Here is a 24,371-nt window from a genome sequence, read left to right as displayed (position 1 = left end):
AAGTCACTTGGAACCGGGCGGCTTGTGTTTGCGTTGAATCCCTCCAAAGTCTCCGGTTTCTTTGAGTGACGGTAACACTCCTGGATGCAGGGCAGAGCACACAGAGGCATCAGGCCGGTTCACCGCTGCAGTGACCTTGCTCTTACGTTCCCGAACAGAGTGCGAACACAGGGCTGCTTTGGAGCACGGCAGGTGTAACACTGAGTGGCAAAGCAATCCTCGTGGGTACGATATTGATTTAAGTTCGGCCGCGCTCACCTACAGTTGACAGTGATCCTGTCAACTGTAGGCGACAGGATCACTGACTTTGCTGACCAGGAATGTCGAGACACGGCTTTTGCGTTACTTTTATAACGTTTTTATTGACTACAGGGCATTAAAATACAATACATTACAGCAAATTTTCGGCACGAGACCAACTAATCATGCGAGGTGCTCCATCCGCTGTCTCAGCACCAAAGAGGGTGAAGGACGGACATGTGGACGCACCCAGCTTTTTACTGGGAGTGATGGAGGCTCAGGCATCCTGACACAGTGTGATAACACACTCCTCCTCATGTTTTGGAATTCATTTCCGTTTATCATTTCTAGTTTGTTCGCTCCACCCGCACTGGAAACCCCTGATGTCATTAAGGTATCACTTCACTGCTGTTTCAACTTTCAAGACAACACATGTATCAATTTGAATATATCTTGAGCTATTACCTGGGTAAAACTTAAATAGTAAATTTGTCTTTTTCCTTACTTACTCCTTTAATCGATCATGCTGGTGGTATTACTATTTTTCCTACTATAAACAAATCCCATGGAAAAACCAAAACCAACAATAAATTGATCCTACAAACAAGAATTTCCCATGTAGCCAAAGCCTGATGTACCTTATTTCTCTGTGCCGTAGAGCTACTTTTTTTTTTTTCTTCAGAAAATTAACACACCAATGAGCCACACTGTCGTGCTGGATGACACGCTGTAGCTTATTTTGATTTGATCTCACATACGCCGTCCTGCTCATCAGAGCATCAAGTGTGTCCTAATCCACTGCACCGTTTACTCCTGTTTGAGTAACGTTTGCTAAAACCATGCAGTGCCCACCCATTTAAGGAAATTACAGAGCCTTTTTTTTAAAAAAAATAGTGTATGCATTTGTGACCTGGTTTAAAAGATTTGCGTCTTCCGCAGAAATCAGTGAGCATGAAGCTGAGAGCCACACACATGCTTGAAAAGTGGGAAACCGCTGACAGCCGGACTAACGCATTGTTGTTTTTGGTTTTTTTTTTCCATGAGATTTGTTGCCAATAACAGAAGTATAGAATATTGCCATTGCCATTACAAGTGCAGTACTAGTTTTTCACGTGTTTCCCGGAAATATAACACAATGTTACACATTAGCAGATTCTGTCTTATGTTCTCCTTTTAGTGATATGACAAGAAACTCCTGTGATGAGAGTTTGTGGCAGAGGGACTTCTTCAATAATTCAAGTGACATTTTGGTCTACTTTAATAATTGAGTGACTTAAAGAAATGTTTGTGATGACCAGCTGTCAATATATCAAATGGGCCATTGTAATTAATATCAAAGTAAATCAACTAAGCATTTAGGGTATATTGTCTGCACAGATAATTAATAATTCTGAATGTAGACATTTAGGGAGACTTTAAAGTCTCCAGAATGTGTTTAAATATGTTTTGTTTGCTCACCTCTGCTCTGCCTGGGTGAAGTAATTCCCATCTATTGTTATAAGACCGGAGAGGGGAGTCCCTAGACGGGAGAGGGCGAGTAATGATTCACAGAGATAAAGATTTACGACAGGTAACTGCAAGCTGACTGCTCCGCTGCAGTGTGTCAGCCCCGGAGGTCAATCACCAGTCCTTGTGGGACGAAACGTGACTCTCACATTTGTCCTGCTTAGCAGCCATGGAAAAATGAAGAAGATGACCTAACGTGTCACCGGGGATCAGACAGTGGACGACGTAGATGGCCACAGGCTGCTTTTCACATCTGGGAAAAGCCAGAAATTTTTACACCGTCTGATTAGAGAGGTGATACTATTGTGCAAAGAATACTGGTCATCCAACTCTAGTCCAACACATAGATGAATCTGGATAACACTAAACAGATAATTACATGAATTAAAAAGACTGCTACATTAACCACAGGGAAAGCTGATGAAGAGAAATTAACTCATCATGGGCATCAAAATTCTGAAATAAACTGGATTGTTATTCTGTGTAATCAAAAAAACAAAAACATTTTCTCACCAGATTACACACTCTTAATCACAAATATCATATACTATTTATTAGGTTCTGTTCATACTTTAATATCATAGTAACATATTTACATATCATAGCTGCTTTACATTCGTGAATTGTTTACTTTGTGAGCATCACAGTTGCTTGACCCTGTTGGTCTGTTACTCATGCCGTACATTAGTTTAGGTTTGTATATCCCCATATGCACTTTTGCTATTGTTGGCACTTTCTGGTTAGACGCTAGACTGCATTTCGTTGTACTGGTTGCTTACTGTGTGCAGTCACAGGCACGTTGAAGCTAATCTGTGAAGGGAGCTATTTGGAAGCGTCAGAGTGACTGGGAGATTTGAGCAGACAGAGGGGAAAGACCTACTGATATACCAGTGAGCAAGGCACTCAAGCCACAGGGCAGGCAGTGGTGGAGGAAGTATTCGGATCATTTGCATATGTCAAAGATGCAAAATATGTGTAAAAAATGAAACAGAGATGTGCTAATTACACAGAAAAATGGCCCCTGTGTGTGTTACACATTTTTATATTATATGATTGGATTATTATTACTGATGTGAACAGCAGTTTACTGTTGCAGCTGTTCGAGGTGGAATTCATTTGAACTGTTTTATATACTGTTGGGTGTTTTGATCTATAGCTCGCCTTGTGTTTTGTATGTGAAATCTTAATTTCTAAAGTAACTCCTAGCCAAAGCCTGTGATTAAATGTAATCAAGTAAAAAGTACAATCTTTTTCCCTCTAAAGATTATAGTGGAGTGTAAGCACAAAACAGCATGAAATGAAAATTTGTATTTGTCCTTAAGTAGAGGTCTTCAGCAAATGTACTTATTTACATTTCACCACTGCCTGCGGGGACATATTGTAAGTTTCGGAAATGTTTTATAACTTACGGGCATAGGATATGTTATTTTGCACCGTAGAGAAAGCAGACAGAAGTTATTTTTCAGTTTTTAGCATGGCACCCTATGGCTTTACCGTGGTACTACACAAAAGCGAACTGATGGAAGGGTCTCACTAATTTGTTTTTGTGTAAATTTGTTGGCTACTTGTTGTGAGAGAGAAGGATTGTTTTTAAGTCTCTAGAGCGATTATAAGTCTATTATCGTTTCTGCCGACCAAAAAGCCGGTAAACAGATTTTCCCTGGAAGTAGCTTTAAGCTTGGAAAAACCATCTTACTCCACACTGTTTGACAGTATCATACAGTCAAATTCTGTATCAGCTCGTATAACTTCACATGGAAATACCCTAAGTTTCTCGTGGATTGTTTTCCACCTATTTCCCCAGAGCTCAAGCGGATATATTTGGTATCTTGGGTAAACCAGTTCCACCACTGGACTGCTAACCAGCAATGTTGATTTAGGTAACAGAAAAGGTTTTTAGGTTTCCTGTAAACAAGCCCGAGAAGAGATTAGTCATGAAGTCTGATGCACCGGTCATAAAAAAAACAAACAAGCTACTATGAATGACTGGGAACTGTTTTACATTGATCGCTTCCTGGAAATCTTTCACAGTGTTTTACCCAGGCTCTGTATCAGGCCAATCCCAACTCGTGCATGTCTGTAAACTGCAAAGAGTGGAGTGGGGGGGTAGCAAATACAAAATCTGGGGAAAACTGTGTGAGGTGAAGACATAACAGCCTGGTCCGTTCACTGGTACGCGGCGTGTGGTAAATGATTAACAACATTACAAAAGTAAAAGCACTGATGAATTGATGTGGCTCATTACAATATATATATATATACCAGCTGATTAGCGTTGCAGCAGCCAGCGAAAACATAAACCACTCAAGGAATCACGAATGAGAGGAGGACGCTGAGAGATGCACGAAAACCCCGAAGCCACTGATAATAAACCATCACAGTAAAATCTGTCACTATGTCCTGAACTAAAAGCTGGTGTCATGTTCTATGTCCAGTGTGCATTGAAAACCCTCTGTACCCATCTACCCATCTACCCGTCTATCTATCTAAACACGATATCTGTGGTACCACCCTACAAAGTGGCTTGAGACCAACCTCCTCCTACTCTTTATTGGGTTTTTTTTTTTTTTTAAAGAGTTTTTCAATCATTTGCAGTACCCTATACCCTGCAGCCCTTCCACCCAGTCCCGCTTCTTATCAAGGGCGGCCTCTGACAGGAAAAGAAGCCGAGCCACGGTGAAAACTCGACGCGGAACCGAGAGCGAAACCGTAAACAAGCGCCCCTTTCCGCGAGGGACGCAGGTGATGTTTTTCCCCCCGCCCACGCCTCCTCAGGTGGAGATGACGGCGGGCGGCGGCAGCTGAGGGCGGAAGGTGGGACGTGTCCGAACGTGGCGGAGGTACGTGGGCCGGCGCGCGCACGTCGGGGTGTGCGGAGCCGACTTATTTTTAAGGCGGCCAGCGGCGAGACACGCACATTCGGTGACTTCCCGAAAACTCCCGCGGACCGGTGAAGGCGACCAGGTGAGTCCGCGGATGCAGTGACCATACTCTGGCACCGAATAACCACCAGCTACAGACATTTCCTCCTCTTCTTCTTCTTCTTCTTCTTCCTCTTCCTCTTCTTCTTCTTCTTCTTCTTCGTATTCTTCTTCTTCTTCTTGTTTTACGGATCTTCCTATTCCTCCGACATTGTACAGTTTTTGAAAACGTTTCGACATTTCTGCAGCTAAAGAAAAAGAAAAATCCACAGACTTGCAATAGAATAGAATGAAAGAGAATAAGGGCTCTCTGGTCCACTTAATAAACCTTTGTAACTATATGTAATTTAAAGCTCGGGCGATCTTCTATTCATCGATAAGACAATGGACAGAAAAAACGCAGAAACTTTTGGTTTCCTGCTTCTCAAATGGGCTTTCTCTGTGATAGTAATTTGAATAGCTTTGGGTTTGTGACCGTTGGTCAGGCAAACAAGCAATTTGAATAGTTCAACACGGGCTTTGGACAATTGTGATGGATGTTTTTCGCTGTTTTCTGGCATTTAATGGATTAAATTAAGTAACAGGAAAGTAACTGGCAGATCCACTGATAATGGAAATAAGAGTCAGTTGCATCTGGATGGAGTTTAGGGCTTCAGCTAATGGTTATTTTCATCATTGATTAACTGACTAATCTTTTGGCCCAGAGATATTTCCAGTTTATTATCACATAAGACAGTAAAAGCAGCAAATCCTCACAAGTGAGAAGCTGGGACTAAGCATTGTTTGGCAATTTTGCTTGAAAAAGTTTCTGTTGATCGACTAATCAAGTAATCAATAAACTGTTTAAACTCTAAAGGCGTCCCTGAAGAAGCTCATTGTTTGCGCAAGTAAAGTAAAGCACAAGTGATTTCTGGGTGAAAGTGGCAGAGGTTCAATGCAGAAGAATCTAATAACCTGTTGTATGTGTGATGTTGTTTTCTTTTTCTCATATCCATCCCAGAATGGAAATGCAGACGGAAAAACAAAGGCCCAATAACGGCCAGTTGATTTCGGTGCCTCACAAGGATACAATCCGTCTGCTGGAGGTTTACGTCAAGCGCAGCCTCAGCCTGAACGATGGGGCTCTGGGGGAAGAGAGGTCTGGGAGGAAAGAAAAGTGGGTGACAAAAAAGCCGAGACGACATTCCAGTGACCCTTCCCTTCACCTGGCCGAGGGATTGGACGACAGGGAAACTGGTGTATTTTCTGCGTTCGAACCTCCCGCAAATCAGCCTGAAACATGTCCTGAGGAATCAGAGAAGCCGGCCAAAAAATCAAGGAAGAACAAGAAACAGTCATTTTGGAAAGATATATTAAGCTTTTTCTCTCGCAAGAGTAATGAGGACAAAGATGAAGAGCAGGCCAGTCCTTCAGAGACGCCAAAGGACTCCACGGCAGAAGTGGCCTCTGATGCTGCCACCGCCTGCCTGCCCGCAACTCCAGTCACTTCGCAAAAGAAGAAGTCCATGAGAAGAAAGTCCTTAAAAAGAAGATTCTCCAAAAGGCGGCTGTCTCTGATAAAACCAAACAAACCCGGTAAAGATCTCATCCCTGCTGACATCACTGATATTGAAGGTAAATTTGGGGATTGAACCTCACTGGGTAAATAAATCTGGGTCACGTGACTGTTGTAATAATACTCTCAATGCTTCCTTTGCTTTGCAGCTGTTATCAGGGTGGAACCGACATACTCGTACTATGAGAAAGTGTCAGAGGAAATGGAAAAAATTGTCCACGAGGTCAAAGAAAACGAGGAAGTTAAACGTCTCTCAGATGGTAGGAACCAGTTACTCTTTACGCTCATTGATCCACAATTAAAGTGTGAAAAAATGTCAAATGCATGGCAGCTTTTAAACACTGCAAAGTAGCAGTTAATGGCAGAAAACGGTGTTTTACTGCTAAATTTAGTTTGTGAAAGTTTTGTTCACTTTGTGAATTTCCAGAATGTATTACTTCATCATGTCTTCTCCTTGTTGTGCATCTTTGTATCTTACACATTATTCTCCTCAAAAATGAGTTTCATAACCACTCCGTATTTAATCCCTATAACTGTGCATTACAAAAACAGATTCTGGTATCGTGAGTCGTTCTGCACATTGATTATTATTTCCTCACGGTCTTGTTTTTGTCCCAGAGGAAGTAATCAACAGGATCATTGCTTTGACAAAGGAGCAGGGTGACGCCATAGATGACAAGGTTGGTATTCATTGCTGTCTTAGGTAAAAGAATTGAGTTGATAAAACTACAGGACAAGTGCTTTAATTGCTTCTGACATAGTCCAGCTTTTCATAAAATCGTGCGTTTGGTTAACTATTAAGGAATTAATCAGATCAATCCTGCGAGTATTTTTTAGCAAGGGTGTTTGTCGAAGCTGCCTCAGCAGTTTCAGCAGGAGGTAAAAGCACGTTCATAACCATAAAAAGTACCATAAAGTCGCATAACAGAAAGTACAAACTCCACGATCCGACTTCACGTTAAAGTGGGAAGCCACCCAGCAGATAATCAATAATGATAACAAGAAACGTTATTGGCATCTATAAATGTTTGTGCATCAGCGTTTAACAGTAAATCATTGCACCTGGGCTGAAATGACCTCAAAAACATCATCTACTTTTGGCCTTTTTCCATCGCAAAATTAATTTCACCAACAGCTGTTCTTTTTAAGCGTTTAAGCTTTTTTTTACGATTGATTTTCTACTTTTTACCACGAATGTTTGTGAGCACTACATCCCCAGGAGGTCAACGCGTACTGTAGTTACTGACGGCCTTCCTCTCCTTACCTCCCCCAGCTGAGAGATAACCCCACCCTGAGCAGCTTCTTCCAGCGGATGACGTACTCTTCCTTCCAGAAGCTGGCTGATGCCTATCTCGAAAAAGAGGCGTCGCCGAGCCAAAGTCGTCCCACCGTCCCACCGACAGCACCCGAGCTGGTCAAGCTGGCCTTTACGCTCGACTTTACAGCCAGGATAGCCGGGCTCTCCATGCAGAATTTAGGTCACATTACAGGCCTGGGGAACCGTTATCTACGGGACCGATTTGAATACCAACAGGTAAGATGCGGGCGTAAGGAAATAAAGCAGAGGAGAACACTAAACGTTAGAAGCACACAGCTTTAGTGTTTTTATATTATTTAACCCATGTATAAGCGTTCTAATTCAGTTCTCCCCAATGTTCTTTTTTATTTTTTTTTCTGGAACTATCCCTGCTCTTTGCTTTGTATAGCTGTACATAGCAATTTGAACAGTCGCGGAGAAAAACAGGCACATCGAGAGGTTTGGTTTAAAACTCCTGTTCTCGTTTGCAGGCATGTACAGATCATCCATGGTCCGACAGTGATGACTGAAACACGGCCATGCGAAAGCAACACCACTGCTCCAAGGGAAACCTTTACTGTTCATATTTTCTCAGCGCCAGATGTGGTTAAGGAGGTTTTGCAAGCACAAGTTCCCTTTTAAAAACATTTGTTTTTAAGAGCAGAAGAGCTACAACTTCTTAGTCCGTGTACAAGCTCAAAATATTTCATTTTTAAACTGAAACTGTTTGCAACACAGTGTTTACTAAAAAAAAAACTGTTGAATGGCTTTGGTAGACTTGAGTCTGTGCTTCGCATCGAAGATCAGATTGAAATGTCTTAAATCATGTTGCAGTATTTCAGAATCACATACTTCTACTTATGACACTACAAATATGATGCTCTTTTGACAAATCCAACATTGAATAAGATACTTTCTGTACATTGATTTGTGATAATAGGAAAGAGCAGTGCAATAACCTTTGAGATATAATATAGAAGCTAGACAACTCTGTGCAATATGTTTTTTACATTTCTAGGATTTAAAATGTTATTTAAAAGAAGCTCAACTAAAATGTGAAATGATTGTTGATATGAGTGCTGGCATTCATATTACATACTCAAATAAAAGATATTTAATTTAATGCAGAACCATTTTATTTTTGTCATCGTGAAACTGTTCATCACTGTCAAACTTTATTCTTTGGTAATTGCGCTCACGCGTAAATCTCTGTAACCGTGCAGCTGTTCGCAATCAATAAATAAGACGGGCCTCACTAGCGGCAGTCGCAGCCTCACGCCAGCAGGAAAACGGTCATCAGGCTCAGCCACTTTTATTCCGAGAAATCCAAATTTTCCTCCTGCACAAAGGGTGAATCTGATGGAATGAGTAGCATCGAACAGCTGCAGACTAATATGTATTTGTTTGGACTTGTTTAGGAAAGGCAAAGACTTGTGGATGGGAGTATCTCTTTTTTTGACTGTTAATGATATTGTTCGGGGTCCACAGACCTCTTGAGCTCTAAAGCAGCGTGTCCTTACCTGGGGTCAGGACCCCCAACAATAGGTTGCAACATAAATTTGAAAGCTTGCAAGACAATTTTTAAAAGATAAAAAAAAAAAAAAAAGGGAACTGGCAACAGACCAGTAGAGACAACAGCCTGCAGCAGGGGAACGTATTTTTAAAAAGTACATTCCTGCAACACCTTAGACTGAAATGAACATGTCATGACTGCTGCAACCACATGCGCAGTTCGGGTTAATCAGTTCAGTGTTTTGTAATAAATCGTGTACACGGGGAAACACGAAGGAAAAATGCCTCGACATCAATTACGAATGTGCTCATGGTGTGTTCATGTAGACATTATTGACAGCATCTATAATAGACTGCCAGCACAGAGGCTGCCAGGAAATAATGAGATGGAATGTGACAGTCTGTCAGTTGTATGGGTAAAGCATTCAGTGATGGCTCTCACCTGTGGAACAGGTTCCCCTGCAGGTGGGAGACCTTTCCAACAAAACAGACGACTGCCCAAATGTCCTGCCAGAGCTAATAGGCTCACATGGGGATTCTAGCGCAGCACTATGCTATGCAACACATGCGCTCATTTAATACCCTAGAGAAGGGGTTTGCAGAGGCAAGTAGAGGAAAAGATGATGGAAGGAACCACTCTGTGAACACAGCAGTCCTAGTGCCACACGGGAGTCATGCTGTAAATCTACTTGGCGTTAATGCAAATCATGAAGTGAAATAATTTCATAAACGTTAATGTCTCAATTCTTTAAGTTCCGATAAGTTTTTTTTGTTTGTTTCTTTTTTTCTTAGTAAAGTATAAAGTTCATCTTACTTAACTTGTTGACCCAAGATCAGATGATGTATCAGGTAAGACAAACAGGCAGGTAGTAGAAAAATCTAGGTCACTTTTCTTCCAAGGATTACTTAACAGTGTTGAGCTCAGTGACTTAAACATGCTGTTGCACGATCAAAGCTGTGTAACAATTGAATTGCAAAAGATGGAACTGTGATGTGACTGATGACTCAAATCTCATACACACGCTAGGACACTAGAGCTTTTTCCACAGCAGTCTTGGCTCAGACCACGGAAAGCACAGGAGTAATGACAGCTCTGTGGCACTGTGGTGTCTCTGCACGCACGGCAAACATTACTAAAGTTGTTATTTAAACCTGTTTGGCAAGCTAAACCTTTTACCTACATCCATTGTGGGGAAACTTTACCATCTGCGTGACATCTTCTCCTTTTAATTTGGAAGTTGTAACTTGTTCACAAGTTTGCCAGTAACCCGACCAAAGACATTTTAACTACAGTCTGTCTTTGCAGGGCCAGAAATAATGTGAAGTGCGTGAACTGCCTGACCAAACACCACTGAAAAATTACAAATACATGAAATAACTAAGGCTGTCAGTCATTTGTTGAGTGAAAGCAGGTTCCAAAGCCGTTTTTGGTGGTGTGGCTACCCTTGTGTTTGGATCATTTCTTGTTCCTTTAAGCCTGTGCCATCATGTGGTCTCAGTTATCTGGACGACGGCAGCAGGACAGACTGACCACATGCAGGGTCTGGATTGCCTAATGATGACGGGTTGCCCAGTCTTGATTATTTTTAGCAGGCAACAAAGTAGCTTGCAACATCAAGACCTGAAAGCCAGACAATGTATTTCTACAACACTTAATGGTAATGTCTTTGGGAGTAATTACCTGTGCACAGTCATAATTTGTAGGATCAATTTTAAACCAATTAAAGAACAAAAAGAAAAAATGATGTGTAAACCTTTTACATTTTTATTGCTTTTTAAACACGAAGAAGGCAGATTAATCAAAGAGTCCAAAGCCCATATCTTCGTCTGACTCCTCTGATTCCTCTTTCTTCTCTTCCTTTTTTTCTTCCACTGGAAACGAGACAGATAAAGACAACAGTCAATACAACAGACAAATGTTAGAAAGAATCTTCAGCACTGATATTCGACTGTAAGTTAAGAATGAGGGGGCTATATACACGTACCAGCAGCAGGCGCAGCCCCAGCTCCGGCGGCCCCAGCAGCAGCAGCAGCAGGAGCCGCCACAGCACTACCTGCTGGTACAGAGGCTAACTTCGAGAGGCCTGTAAGAAACACAATTTTTGGTCATCTTCCATGCACATCATACTGAAATCTATAGTTGTGTTCCTTCAGGGACCTTTACCTGAGTTCATGACTTCATTGATGTCTTTTCCATTCAGCTCACTAATGACCTGCAGAGAAATATATAAGATTTAATGTCAGACACAGAGCGTTTTCACTGGAAAAGAATTTGAACAGCTTTTGGAACTGCATAATATACTGCTGTTAAATTGCAAACCTTGTTTAAGCGTTCGTCATCTGCCTCAATTCCCACGCTGCCCAAGATGGCCTTGATGTCCTTTGCAGAGGGGCTGGTGTTTCCACCGAGCACAGCCAGGAGGTAAGCGGCCACGTAACGCATTCTGTATCGACAGATGAAGACACAAAATGACACGTGAACAGTGTGTGTGCAACTTTACAGGATATGCAACACTGATGCCAAGTCTGGGAAAGTAGTAGAATAGAATTACACTTACATTAAATACACCACGTCTATACTTAGAGGCTTTCATGTGTTAAACCTGCTGGAACCTTGCTATCCATCCTTTTGTTTTGTTTTTTTTTTTTTTAAATGTGGGTTAAAATGCACCACAAATAACTAAAGAAGTCCTTGCTTGCTTTGGCTGAGTCTACTGACACCTTAAATAGCTAATTTCATCATTCAGAGTTCAAAAGTTATTTTGCAGGCTAAATTGTCAAACACACCCTAGTTCTTGCTTTTCAAATCATCATTAGCCAGATGAGGATTTTCTACTTTCCTCCTTTTTATGATTTTAATAAATATTTCTGGAACAATTAAACAATTAAGGAAAAAAACAAAAACAAAACACTAAACCGTTGCTGCTTACAGCTGCTTCTAAAATGCGAGGACTTTATGCCTTTGTTATATATAGTAAACAGAATGACCTTTTTTTTCTAATTTATGGAGTTTCACTGACAATAAAATTAATAAAGAAGACAATCTTTAGTTGCAGCCCTAGTCTTGTTAGTTGCTGGGGCTGCAAGTAACGATTATTTTCATTCTCAATTAATCTGTTGATTGTTTTCTCAATTAATGATTTGGTCTACAAAATGCACAAAAAACAACAACAGATTCACATACGACTGAGTCACACTGCTTGTTTTGTCTGAGAAACAGTCCACAAAACAAAAATATTCAACAATTTCATATATCCATAATATAACATTATATGGAGATTATTTTATTTACAGTTAATTTCAGCTCTAATTGTGGTATCGAGAGTGATAGGTGACATAATCATTTTGGACCTAGTACTGTATGATTCTTGTATTCCTGAAGATAACTAGTACAAACTCCTGTATCCTCCAAAGAACTCAAACGCAACAGTATCCTGTCCTTCACCAATATGCCAGCCATTTTTAAAGCCTGGGTTCACCGCTAGGTGGCTGACGTGCTCGCTTCCCCCACCTGGTAGGTTTATTTTTAACCCTACCTATCACGATAACGGTACGTACGTGAAGTAAACACCGTTAAACATACAGAACTCAGGCAGAAAAATAACAGTAGCTGCTTCGAATTACTGTATATATTGCGGCACTCTTACGACAAGCGAGCAAATCTGCTTGGGAGGAGCCGACTTTGAGGTTTGGCTTAGCTAACGTTAGCGTCGCTTGTCCCTATCCTAAAACGATGTTAAACTTCAATCTGACACGGACAAGAAGCCAAGAATAAAAAGGCGTGTTAGAGTTTGTATTTCACTGTCAGCAGCTGCTGTGGCAGCCTCTGCCGCAGTCTTAGGCCGTGATAACTGTGACACGCGTTTTTCGGGGCTAACGGAGGCAGCATGGCGCCCAGTGGGGTTTTTTTTTTCCGCCTGTCTTCCACTGGAGCCGAGATTCTACTCCGGCAGCGCCACATTTATCCGTTGTTATTAGCACCCGTGCAGCACATGTCACATTAAAAACACTGCGACACGCCGGCTAATCGACGCACAAGTGGTTTAAGATAGCGAAAGTCTGACTTACTTTTAAGTCTAAACAGACACGAAACGTCGGTCACGCCAGGAAATCCGGGAGAAGGAAGGGGCGGGACCGGACCGTGTGGAGGAAGGGAGGGCGTCGATTCCATTGGTCCGTTTGGATGCTAGACACCTACGTCAGCGTTTTCCAATAAACAAACTAGGTTTGTTTGTTTTTTTTTTCTACATAATAACACCTACAGCTAATACACACCTCAGGTTTGTTTTTCTTCATCTTTATACTATGTTAATATAATTAACTCACAACTTACCTTAATTAGTTTATGTGTGAAATTTCTATTTCATGTCAACACGGTGTCATTGTTGTTAATGTGTTGATTTGAATAAAATTCTGTAAGATTGGTGGATCAATATCCAGCAGATCATTTTCAAAGTCCTAAACAAGAAGGTGCAAATCTCTGCAAAACTGGCTATTTTTGGCTCAACCACTGAACTTCAGGGCTCCTATTTCTCCTCCTTTGAAAGAAGATGGATTATTTTAGGTTTTACAACAGCTAAGTGAAAAGAACAGAGTGACACCACAGCTCAACTTAGAGGCTTTCATGTGTTAAAACCTGCTGGAACTTTATCGTCCATCATTTTTTTAAAAAAAAGTGTGTTAAAATACACCACATATAACTAAAGAAGACCTTACTTGCTTTATCTGGGTTAAATGACATCTTAATTGGCTAATTCCATCATTTAGAGCTGATATGATCAGTCAGTTAATTGAGAATCCAATATCAATCAGCAGCTATGTTGATAATCGATCTGTCAAAGTACATTTTCAGGCTAAATTTCCAAACATTCCCTAGTCCCTGCTTTTCAAATCCTCATTAGGCTGTGGGGATTTGCTATTTTTCCCCATTTTCTGTCACCGTAACCTGAATATCTTTGGGTTTTGCAAGCAATGTGAATATGTCAACTTGGGATCTAGCAAATTGTGATGGACATTTTTTCACCATTTTCTGGCATTTAATTTACCAAATGAGTATTCATGAAAATAATAATGAGATTCATTGTTGATTAATCGATTATTCAACTGGCAGACGATGAATCTGTTTCAGCTATTTTTATAATATGGATATGACTAAGACACTGGAGGAAAAATATCCACCCCCTTGGGTACAACAATGGCCCAACTGGCTGCATACAAGAAGGAGACATACCTTCTATTGAAAAGTTTGATCAATATATGTTTACATGTAGCCCTTTCATTAAAATGTTTATTCAAGTTCTGTACAAAAACAAAAAAAATGCTTACATGAATGAAAGAAATCTATCACATTTGTTCCATTATTTTAGAGCTGCAACGATTATTTGATTAATTGATTTTTGGATCTACCGAAAATTAAATGATATCTATTTTGGTTTTCAGTGAATCGTTTTAGTCATTTATCAGACAGAAAAAAATTAACTGGTTTCAGCTGTTCAAATGTGAAAATTTGTTGCTTTTTTTGTCTTAATAGTGTAGTAAACCGAATATATTTGGTTTTAAAGCTCTTCTACAAATCATCAAAGTAAACAGCAACAACAGTAAAAAGTGCCATACGTCTGTCTAAAATGGAGAAGTTTAAAGTAGCACATAACGAAAACACTCGAGTACAACTACCTAACACTGTATCTTACTTGAGTATAGTAGTAGAGGAGACTTAGCTTATCATATCTCAATTTAACCCTTTGCAGCGGGGTATTTCCCCTTTAATTGTCTCTTAAATGCTTAAAACTTAAAAATGTACATTGTGTGCCAATATCGCATATGCTGTATCTGTTCCAATACCAATTTTAAAATTGAGTGACATTTTATTGAGGATAAAACTGATCAAGCAGAATGGGTTAACTACGCAATAAAAATGCACACATGAAAAACAACAACCAGAAAGTGGGGATGCTATAAATCTTGTGTGCACTATACTGTAGGAGAGAATAATGATACAGTCAATGGCATACATTTTTTTATTTCCATGAAGTCATCATCAAAAATAAAGTTCACAAATCATTCATACATTACTGAATCTGTAATTACGATGTAACGATAAATGGATTCTTTACTGGGCATTTGTAGTATCACATGCGCATGGTAAACATGGTAGAAAACACAACTGAGTGATCATCCCACACAGCAATGCTGGGTATACTGAATAGATTAACAGTTGCTCTATTATCAAACTACAATTCAGCCAGCTCCTCATTTCTCTCATGTGTGAAGAGCCAGTCAAACAGAAAGACCATCGAATCTGACACAAACTCTGCAATCTTCTTCACGTTCATCACATACCACATTTTATAGCCAAATTCTCCCAGCAGCATGAGGAAAAAAAGGATCAAGACCCCGAGGAAGATGCGGTCCATATAATAGTTTGCCTTCTCTCTGAAGGTCCACTGCTCCCAAGGTAATGCACGCCGGGCTTCACAGTATTTACTGAAGTGTAGCAGGGCTTGTTCATCATCTAGCTCTTCCTCTGGAGCCTCCAGATCTTGGCCACCCTCTGCCTGATCAGTGTCAGCCATTTTATTGTGGTTTGGTGCTGCAAATTAAAGTTTCATTTAGTCCTCTAAAAATATTCAAATGATAAAAGTACAGATAGTGTCTCGTATGAAAGTTCACAAATTTGTTGCAGCTGTCTTGGGATGAATATGAAAGGTCTTACCTCACAGAAGTTTAGTCTAGGACGACAAGATGATGAACACAACTAATAGAGTCTCCTGGCGTTTTGTCTCCACACCTACACGGTGCTTGTGCCCCTTCACCATTCGGTAGGCCCCCAGCCCAGGCAAGTGTGAAGTGTGAAGGCAGTGAATGCCGCACTAAGACGAGGGTTGAGGATTAGACCGTGCTCAGCAGTTTCAAATCCCTCAACATGGATAAAGGTGACAGATGGTGAACTACGTATTGATGTGTTGGTGAAGGAGAGGCAGACAGAGACAGAGAGATAGAGAGTGGTTTCGTGCGTTCATGTGAAATTGTTCAACTTTTCAAGTCTGAGGGTGTCAGAATACCTGGTAGGTGAATGTATATACATCTGAGTTAAATAAATATCTTTCTGGAGCTGTAAGCATGTACACAAACCTGGTGATTTAACCACATCAAATGAAAAAAACAGTTCAACATGCATATACTATACTACTCTTTTTTTAATGTATTTGACTGGAAATGGTCCAACTGAAACCAGGCAGAAGTCAAACTGATGAGAAAGCAGAACTGACATTGCTTTAGTAGAAGCTTTAGAGTTTAGAGCAGGAATAAATCACTAAGGCATAATGCTCTGCAGTTAATTTACTGAAATGCTTCAGCGCCTTTTCAACAATCTGCCATAGCTATTGACATATGGCTTAAACTAGCTGAATTAGCTAAAGAGGTGCCTGCATCCTGTGATAAAGACAAATGGCTGAATTGCTGTGATGTTGCCAGAGTTTTGTTTCATTTGGTTTAGTGACTTTGGTATTAATTTTCAGTGCAGTCAGGGCCTTTTCCTCCCTGTATATTGAATGGTCTCTATTGATCTTTACTCAATAAATCTTCCCATTCTGACTCTGTCGCTTTTGTTCACGTGATTACAAAAAAAAAAACAAGGTAAGCTCTTGCAAATTAATTCTTTGTACTAAATGCTGTTTTTTAGCCAATATTCCAATTTTTAGCCATGCTAGCAGCATGGCTCTGTTCGACAATTTTGGTCAGTCAGTCCACCGCTTGGGTCCTGAGCGAAACATCTTGACAGCTGTGGTACGGATTGCCATGAAATATTGCTTAGCCTTACCTCCAAATACCTGCAAAACTACTGTTGTTCAGTGCTAATTATAAAATGTTAGCATGCTAACATGATAAAGTAAGAAAGTTAATACGGTAAACATATAAACATTATACATGCTTAGCATCAGCATGATAACAGTCCTTTTGAGCATGTTAGCATTTAGCTTAAAGCACTCACAACGTTGCTGCCATGGCCGAAGACTCTCAGTGTTGTTTAACATTTATTTAAACTGTTGTAAATGTGAAATAAGAAATGTAAGATTTGCATATTTAATGAAGTAGATATGCATGTTTATTCTGGGGAATTTACCGACAAGCTTTTTGAACATGAAATGTTTGTTGTAGTACTTATTATGTTGACATACATATTATAATTCAATATGAATCAATTAAGAAAGCCTCGAGTGAAAACAAAGTAATGCAGAAGGATGGAAATGTGAATGAGTCAGAAATGAATTTGTTCCACGACTCAGGGAAGTGCTTTGTTGTCTCTGGTAATGGGTTCATATTCCAAATACCACGTAATCCCACGAGTCTCATCGCTGCACCGTCTCACTGAAAGCAAAGTACACAGAAACACTCCAGTTCTTGTTACAGGTTTCCATCCACTTTCTCCGTAAGGGCTGGTGTGCTAGTGGGGCATGGGGTGGGCTCTGTGCGTTTACATAACATGCAACGGCGAGTGATCTGGACCAGCGTGACATGGAACCGCTTTATCCTGAATGCATAAACCATTGGGTTGAGGGCTGAGTTTACGTGGGACATGAAAATTCCTACATATGTGGCAAACTTGGGTATATAACACTTTGGGCAGAAGAAGTCAATGCAGTTCATAATGTGTATCGGCAGCCAACACACAGCAAAGAGGAAGACCACCAAGGCCAGTGATTTGGCCAGCTTCAGCTCCTTCCGATAGTACCTTTCTCCGTCAGAAGTGGCCTCAGCACGTCGGTTAAGCTGCCGCCGGATCACCCTAAAGATCTCTGCATACAGAGCAATCATTATGGTCAGCGGAACCACCACCCAGCCAAAGAAATTGAAGTATACCATGTAGTCCATCCTCATGACAGTGGTAAATTCGCAGACAATCTCGCTGGAAGTGCTGAGATTTCCTCGGGCATCACGGTTATTCCAGCCAATCATTGGAACCAATCCAGTGAGGAAGGAGAGGATCCAACACAGACAAACTGCCACATATGCCCTCCCCTGGGTCACTATGATGCTGTACCTGGAACAGGGATGTTGGACATGAAATGAAGACAGATCTTTCCATCAACCAGATACACACATGCATAATATTGTAATAGTATTTCATTGAACAAATCCTAGTCCATAGGTTACTGTTCAGAAGCATTGCCAACTTTTGACATCAGGATTTCAAACAAAAAAATTAGTGTAGGCGGCTGCCAAATCCCGTAATGTACTGTGCCTATGTCAGTTATTTAGGCAGATAGGGCCATTTTAATTTGCTTAAAAGCTTTAGATGTGCCGCGCATTGATTTGCATCAGCACTGAGAACTACCAACTCTTGATTGACAGTCTGGAGAATAAAAGCACATGTTTAGCTTCTCTGATGCTAAGACCAATATAAAAAAAGGTCAGAGGCTGTTGGTGCTACTACTGCTATAATTATTTGTTCTTCTAGAATATTTTTGGGGCAACTTTAGAAAGTAACTTCATTTTTTTGCGTTCAATTAAGTGACTTATTATGAACATGTTGATACTGAGGGAAATCTAAGACAATTTTCTAATTTTGCGTAATATATATAAGTTATTTGTGTTGATTTGACTTGATTTGACATATGGTGTAATGTGGTATCAATTGAATTCTAGTGAAATCTAGCTAATGAAGGCAGAGCACTTTTGTCAATAACACAAATCCTAGTGGGAAGAGTTTCAATCATATCAAGAAATCTTATGATGGCTTGGAATAAGCAATCATAACCAGTAGAGATTATGTTGACGACTACTTTTTGTTGCTCTCGGTTATGAATATTTTATTCTTCTTACTGTATACAGACAGTCAATTACCACATTGATACCTTAATGTCATTACAACATTCATCAACCATTACAATCTTACCAAACAAACCTTTCCTCTCTTTCCCTCATTTTATTTCAAAGTCATGTGTTAACCTAATTATATCATTCAAAGTGTAACTAAGTTGTTTTAGAACAGTTCCTCACCTGGTGGGAATCTTGACTCGCAGATATCGGTCAATGGCGATAGCCAGCAGGGAAAGGATGGAGCTCTGGGTGATGATGAGCAGCAGGCAGGAGAGGAAGAGGCAGGTGTAGAACTGAGTGTTAAATTCCAGACTGATGATAATAGCCAGAGGAATGACCAATACTCCCACAGCGATGTCAGCCACAGCCAGAGACACGATGAAGCAGAAGGTGGTGTTGCGGAGAGCCCGGTTCACACACACCACCATCACCACCAGCACATTCCCCAGCACAGAGGCCAGGGCAATAGCTGTCTCAATGGAGATGTACACCATGTCCACATGCTCCCGAGACTTGATGCCAGGAGACATTTTTACTATTCGCAGATCTCGCTTACCTTTGCTCAGATTGTTAAAAATTTTAAATTGGCTGTTGAAACTTGTCTCCACTTTGGGTTTTGCCTTAGTATAGAAACATCCTCCATTATGTGTAGTTTCTAGCTGTAAGAAGTGTACTTTTTTTGCCACATTTACACAGTAAGTGGTACTTGTGCTCATGGGAGGTGAATGATTATTCCTCTGTATGTTGTTCAAGCTCTGCACAAGACTGGGTACCGGTGCATCATCGCTCTTCTACATCCTTACTCTCTCTCTCTCTTTCACTCTCTCACTAGTCTGTTAAAAGGAGTCATAAAATTGAGGGGAGGGACTTTGCTTTCTGCAGCACGCTGCAGCAATAGTTTTGCTCACATTAAGTGCGTTTGTGTGTGTCTCCGTGTGTGGTTTTTGGGTGGAACTGTAGTATTTATGTTACAAAAAGCATGATGCAGTTTGAATAGGGTGTTAAAGATAAGAAAGGCTCAACTGAAGATGGATGTGCGCATCTTATTACAAATATGTCAGTATCAGTATGTAAGTGAGTAGGTGATGCAACTCCAAAGTTATGTTTGAGAAATAGTGTCAGTATTACATAATTATAACTCCATTAGATTATTATTAAACTTGTCCCATAGATAGCACTGACAAGTTTAATTATCAACCATAAAATCTCCTGCTCATTACATATCTTAGTAACAATTCTTTAAATAACCAGACTTATCCAAACTCAGAAATGTTTGATTGTAACTCATAGCTATCTTAGAAAATGAATAGCAGCCCATACTTTATTTTCTGAATTTTTGGACTTTCAAACATCCAGTCATGACCAGTGATGACAAGACTTCCAGAAGTCACTGCTCTTAGCCAAGAAATAGTACGCTCAATCACCTGTCGTAAAAACCACAACTGGTCATTTTTAAGCCTTGGTTTTTGTACAGATTAAACAAATGAGAAATGACTGTTAATCTGTGAGTTTTATTATTGTTAGGATCATCATCGTAGTATGACTGAAGGGTCTTTCCTTCTTATGGATCAACTAAATTACGCATACTCATGTTCTCCTTTAATAATGCAACAACAATACCTGAAAGATATAGGGCTAATTGGAATTATGTAATGACAGACATATGGCAGCTTTGGTCTATTTCATCACTTATCCTCATCAGTAAAAGCATAGTACAGCATTTTAACTCCGAGCTTTTAATTAAAATTCTGTCCATCTGGTCCAAAAACTTTTTTTTATTATTATGTAATTTTTGAGCAGCTGTGATGTTATAATGTACACATTTAAGTGCTGTTTCTTAAAAATAATTAATAAATGTTTTAGTGTCTCTCTCACGGGCTTGCATTCAATTTCAAAGGCACATTTTCCCCATTATATCTCTTATTCTTTATGTTGTTCTCCACACAATCTAAATCCAACCTTTCTGTATCTCGGAGAATTAGATCCAAAAGTTCAATTACTTACACAATACTTAATTTAATTGTCCATCTGAGGATGAAAAGACTTGGCTGGCAGCAGGTATCACTGAGCAGGCAATCACTGAGATGGTCTTCAGTTGCTTAAGGGAGCATATTCAATATCTGCCTTTAAATATATTCAGTCTGATCACTCAACATTTTTATTTTATTTATTTTTTTTTAAAGAAAGCGATGACTCAGGATGTTGTTTTGGGACACTGCCTGTGATCTCAGGCTCTGGTGTATGCATTAGAGTGTTCAGGAGCAGACGCTGAATCAGTTTTATTAGGCTTCTGTCATCCCACATGCCTTCATTAGGTCAAGTAGGAGAATAAATGAATTATCACATCTGGTGACCCAGTGACTGTAAATGTCAAAACTGGCAAAAAAAAATACAACACTGCAGTATGTATCGAATGTATTGATTCGGCACTCGAGAACACCTATTATACTGTATTTAGTGCACGTATATTGTTCACCCATTTCTTTGTTGCAGTTTGCTCATTTCTATTTCTTTCCTCTTGGATCGACCCAGTGATGTAAAAAATCTCCTTTGTGATAGTGTGGTTATATAGTAACAATTAATGTAACATGACGTGAGATATTAATCGTGCAAAATTATTTTGTGCACATCCATTATTGATTGCCAATTGTCAGTATCTTACTGACAATTGAACAGTATTGAATTTGATTATAGTCTTGAAGGGATCCTCTTGCGCATGTGCCTCAGGGATTACATGACAGTAATTATTGGTTATTATTATCGGTTCCAATTAACACAATGATTCTCAATGCCCTCAACAAGCATTGCAGCTGAATGCAGAATTAATTTCACCCTGACATAATGATTCCACCGCTATGCTGCCTCTGTCTGTGTCTATATTAATTGGTCAACCTCAGCCGTTTTCCAAAAGGATATTGGTGTTCAAAAAAATATCAATCAAAAATAAACAGAGAGTGACTTTGAATATTAATGTCAATGTACAGACATATTGCTTCTATAGCAGTGAATGGTGTTCATGAGACAAAGTCTGCCTGGCACCAGCCAGAGAGCATTTTACACGTCTTTGTTTCATGCCTCTCCATATTTTTCTTTATTGGTTCATTTGAATATTTAACTATTGCGTAATTTAAAGATGTTTTAATTCTTGTTTTTTCACATACACTAGGACAAACAGGCACCGGTTTCACATGAAGTAATTATTTTTGGAGACTGACTCATTAGTCATCGTATGTGTTAAAACTGACGACGTGATGCAAAAGAGTAAAAGCACGACACATTCCCTCGCCTTCCCATCAAAACCAAAGGCAGTTACTGTGCCGATATTCCCCATGTGTGGGGTAGAACACAGTGCCTCTTTTGCAGACTCAATCTAATAATAATAATACCAAAAAAATCTGGCCACTGGATTAAAAGTTGCATTAAGCAATTTTTGACAATTAGGGGACAGAACGAAAAAATGTAACAAAATAACAATCTCCCTGAACCTCTGAGGCTACGCTTTCAACTCTGGAGAAGCGGATGTAGCCGACTGGTGCAGATTTGGGGTTAACCACTGTTACTTGCGAATTTACCCCACTGAAGTTTTGACCACTTGTCAACTTGCTTTTTGTCACCTGTGCGCAAAACTGCAAACTGGCGAGTCAGTTTTGATTTATTACGCAGTTTTGACAATTGTGTTTATGTACACGTTATCTTGGCTCATTACTGGGAGCTTATTTTTTAATGTTTTGGCATCAAGCCCTTCGTGTACGTTAACATCAACGCTATTTGCTAGCTAGCCGAATATTATGTAGTCCAAAGAGAGAACGGGGATATTTGTTTAACATGCCACGTAGCTAATGTTTTTCCTACTCCCTCCAGCTAGGCAGCTAACTGCTAATGTTATGCCAACACAGACAACATCAACAATTAGCTGCACTCCTCTCAGATTAGGTCAAGCGGAAAATTCAGTGGGATGCCTTTAAAAATAATGTCATTAATAGCTTTTATTTATCAGTTAAAACCATACAAAGTGCAATAAAAAAAAAGAACATAAATCAATATTTCCCGTCTCGGACTTTGGCTTTAAAACAGCACCGGTTCTCCTCGGTACACTTGAGCACAGTTTTAGAAGGTACTTTGAAGGTAAGTTGCCACAGTTCTTCTGTGGATTTAGGCTGTCTCAGTGTCTTCTGTCTCTTTATGTATTCCTAGACTGACTCCATGATGTAGAGATCAAGGCTCTGTGGGGGCCGGACCACCTGTTGCAGGACCCCTTATTCTTCTTGTCACTGAAGCCAGTTGTCTGTGACTTTGGAAGTATGTTTGCTGCGGTTGTCATTCTGCAGAATGAATTTTGACCGACCGGGTGCCTCCCTGATGCTACTGCATGATGGATAAACACATATACACATACACATACAGACAACTACACTTATCAAAGTGGTTTCTGCCTCGTTACTATACCAGCGGACAGACAGAAAGATTAGACAGAATTTCTGATTCAGGCAACAAAAACACAAAATACTTAAAAAAAACTACTGGAGGCTGACACCAAAGTAAGATGGGGGTAAAAACAAAAAACTTACAAAAAAGTGTTGAGATTAACTCTGACGATGAGCTTTGCTCTACCACAGCCGTCACTATCCCAAAATCCTGAGCTTGCCCTTCCATGATGCCTCCCGCCTCTGATTCAGTAGCTTACTGTCAATTTTTCTGGTGGGTTTCATTTTATTTATTTTGTGAGATTTCTCAAAGGGCCCACTGTTCTGAATTGTAAATTTTGTGCCATACATTGTGGCCGTAGGACAGCAGCAGCATGCCACTTTTACCTTTAAAAAAATGTAATTTTTAAATTTTTTTTGCCTTCATTGTAATTTATGGTTATGATTTTACCTAGTTCCTTGTGGTATTGTGGCGATCATCACATTTTATTTGTTATGTGATATATTTTTGAGAAAGTCAGTGTTTGCTTTGCATGCACATCCTTTTTAAATGTGCTGCACCAGTAATACTAAATCCGGACAAAAGAAGTGAAATTGGTGACCTTGGGGCCCCTGTGATTTTTACACAGTAATCACATTTTGTAATCACTTGATCGCACAAAAGTGGTACATGACTCAGGTCAAAAATCTGTTTGTCAGCCCCCTTCTCATAAATGTTCTTAACAACCTTTCATCACTGCATCTGTCAGATTGTACCGACTATGTATAGAGTGCTGCAGGAGTGAGTCCGAAAACTCGGAAATATGTTAGCATTTTCGCACTTCCAGTTCCCTCGCCCCTAAGTCGATGCTGTTTTTTGAATGGGTATTTGGTTAGATGCCTTAGGTAAGGTCTGTTGTTAATACAAGCTCAACAGAAAAGGTGGTTGCTAACAAGTGGCCAAATGAGACTACACAGTTTGTCGGGGACATTAAACGTGATCTCACCAAACACAAAAACCGATCTACTCACCAGTCTGCCTTTACAGCCAGTGTTTATACTCTCATTTTGGCAAACTATTACTAAATTTAAGTCATGTGACCATGGTTTACTTCATT

At 40.0% G+C, this 24,371-nt stretch overlaps 3 protein-coding genes across 3 annotated transcripts; 1 reads left to right on the top strand and 2 right to left on the bottom strand.

Annotated features, from left to right (window-relative positions):
• The first annotated feature begins 4,554 nt into the window (after positions 1–4,554).
• On the top strand, positions 4,555–8,642 carry LOC120783368. The gene is made up of 6 exons (XM_040116325.1): positions 4,555–4,710; positions 5,668–6,281; positions 6,372–6,482; positions 6,841–6,902; positions 7,496–7,756; positions 8,011–8,642. The coding sequence occupies exons 2-6, from the start codon at positions 5,669–5,671 to the stop codon at positions 8,047–8,049; spliced, it is 1,086 nt and encodes a 361-aa protein (XP_039972259.1). The 5' UTR covers positions 4,555–4,710; position 5,668; the 3' UTR covers positions 8,050–8,642.
• A 2,131-nt stretch (positions 8,643–10,773) lies between these two features.
• On the bottom strand, positions 10,774–13,213 carry rplp2 (ribosomal protein, large P2). Its single transcript, XM_040158642.1, has 5 exons — positions 13,100–13,213; positions 11,352–11,475; positions 11,196–11,244; positions 11,017–11,115; positions 10,774–10,903 (listed from the first exon to the last, which is right to left on the bottom strand). The coding sequence occupies exons 2-5, from the start codon at positions 11,472–11,474 to the stop codon at positions 10,827–10,829; spliced, it is 348 nt and encodes a 115-aa protein (XP_040014576.1). The 5' UTR covers position 11,475; positions 13,100–13,213; the 3' UTR covers positions 10,774–10,826.
• A 4,221-nt stretch (positions 13,214–17,434) lies between these two features.
• LOC120783127 (adenosine receptor A1) lies at positions 17,435–19,380 on the bottom strand. The gene is made up of 2 exons (XM_040115870.1): positions 19,031–19,380; positions 17,435–18,071 (listed from the first exon to the last, which is right to left on the bottom strand). Exons 1-2 carry the CDS (start codon positions 19,378–19,380, stop codon positions 17,435–17,437), a joined length of 987 nt encoding a protein of 328 aa, XP_039971804.1.
• Positions 19,381–24,371: the final 4,991 nt, after the last annotated feature.

The sequence above is a fragment of the Xiphias gladius genome, chromosome 21 (genome assembly GCF_016859285.1).
Source record: "Xiphias gladius isolate SHS-SW01 ecotype Sanya breed wild chromosome 21, ASM1685928v1, whole genome shotgun sequence".
Taxonomy (NCBI): domain Eukaryota; kingdom Metazoa; phylum Chordata; class Actinopteri; order Istiophoriformes; family Xiphiidae; genus Xiphias; species Xiphias gladius.
The sequence above is the reverse complement of the archived record's forward strand: the minus strand, read 5'-3'. Positions and strand labels throughout refer to the sequence as shown.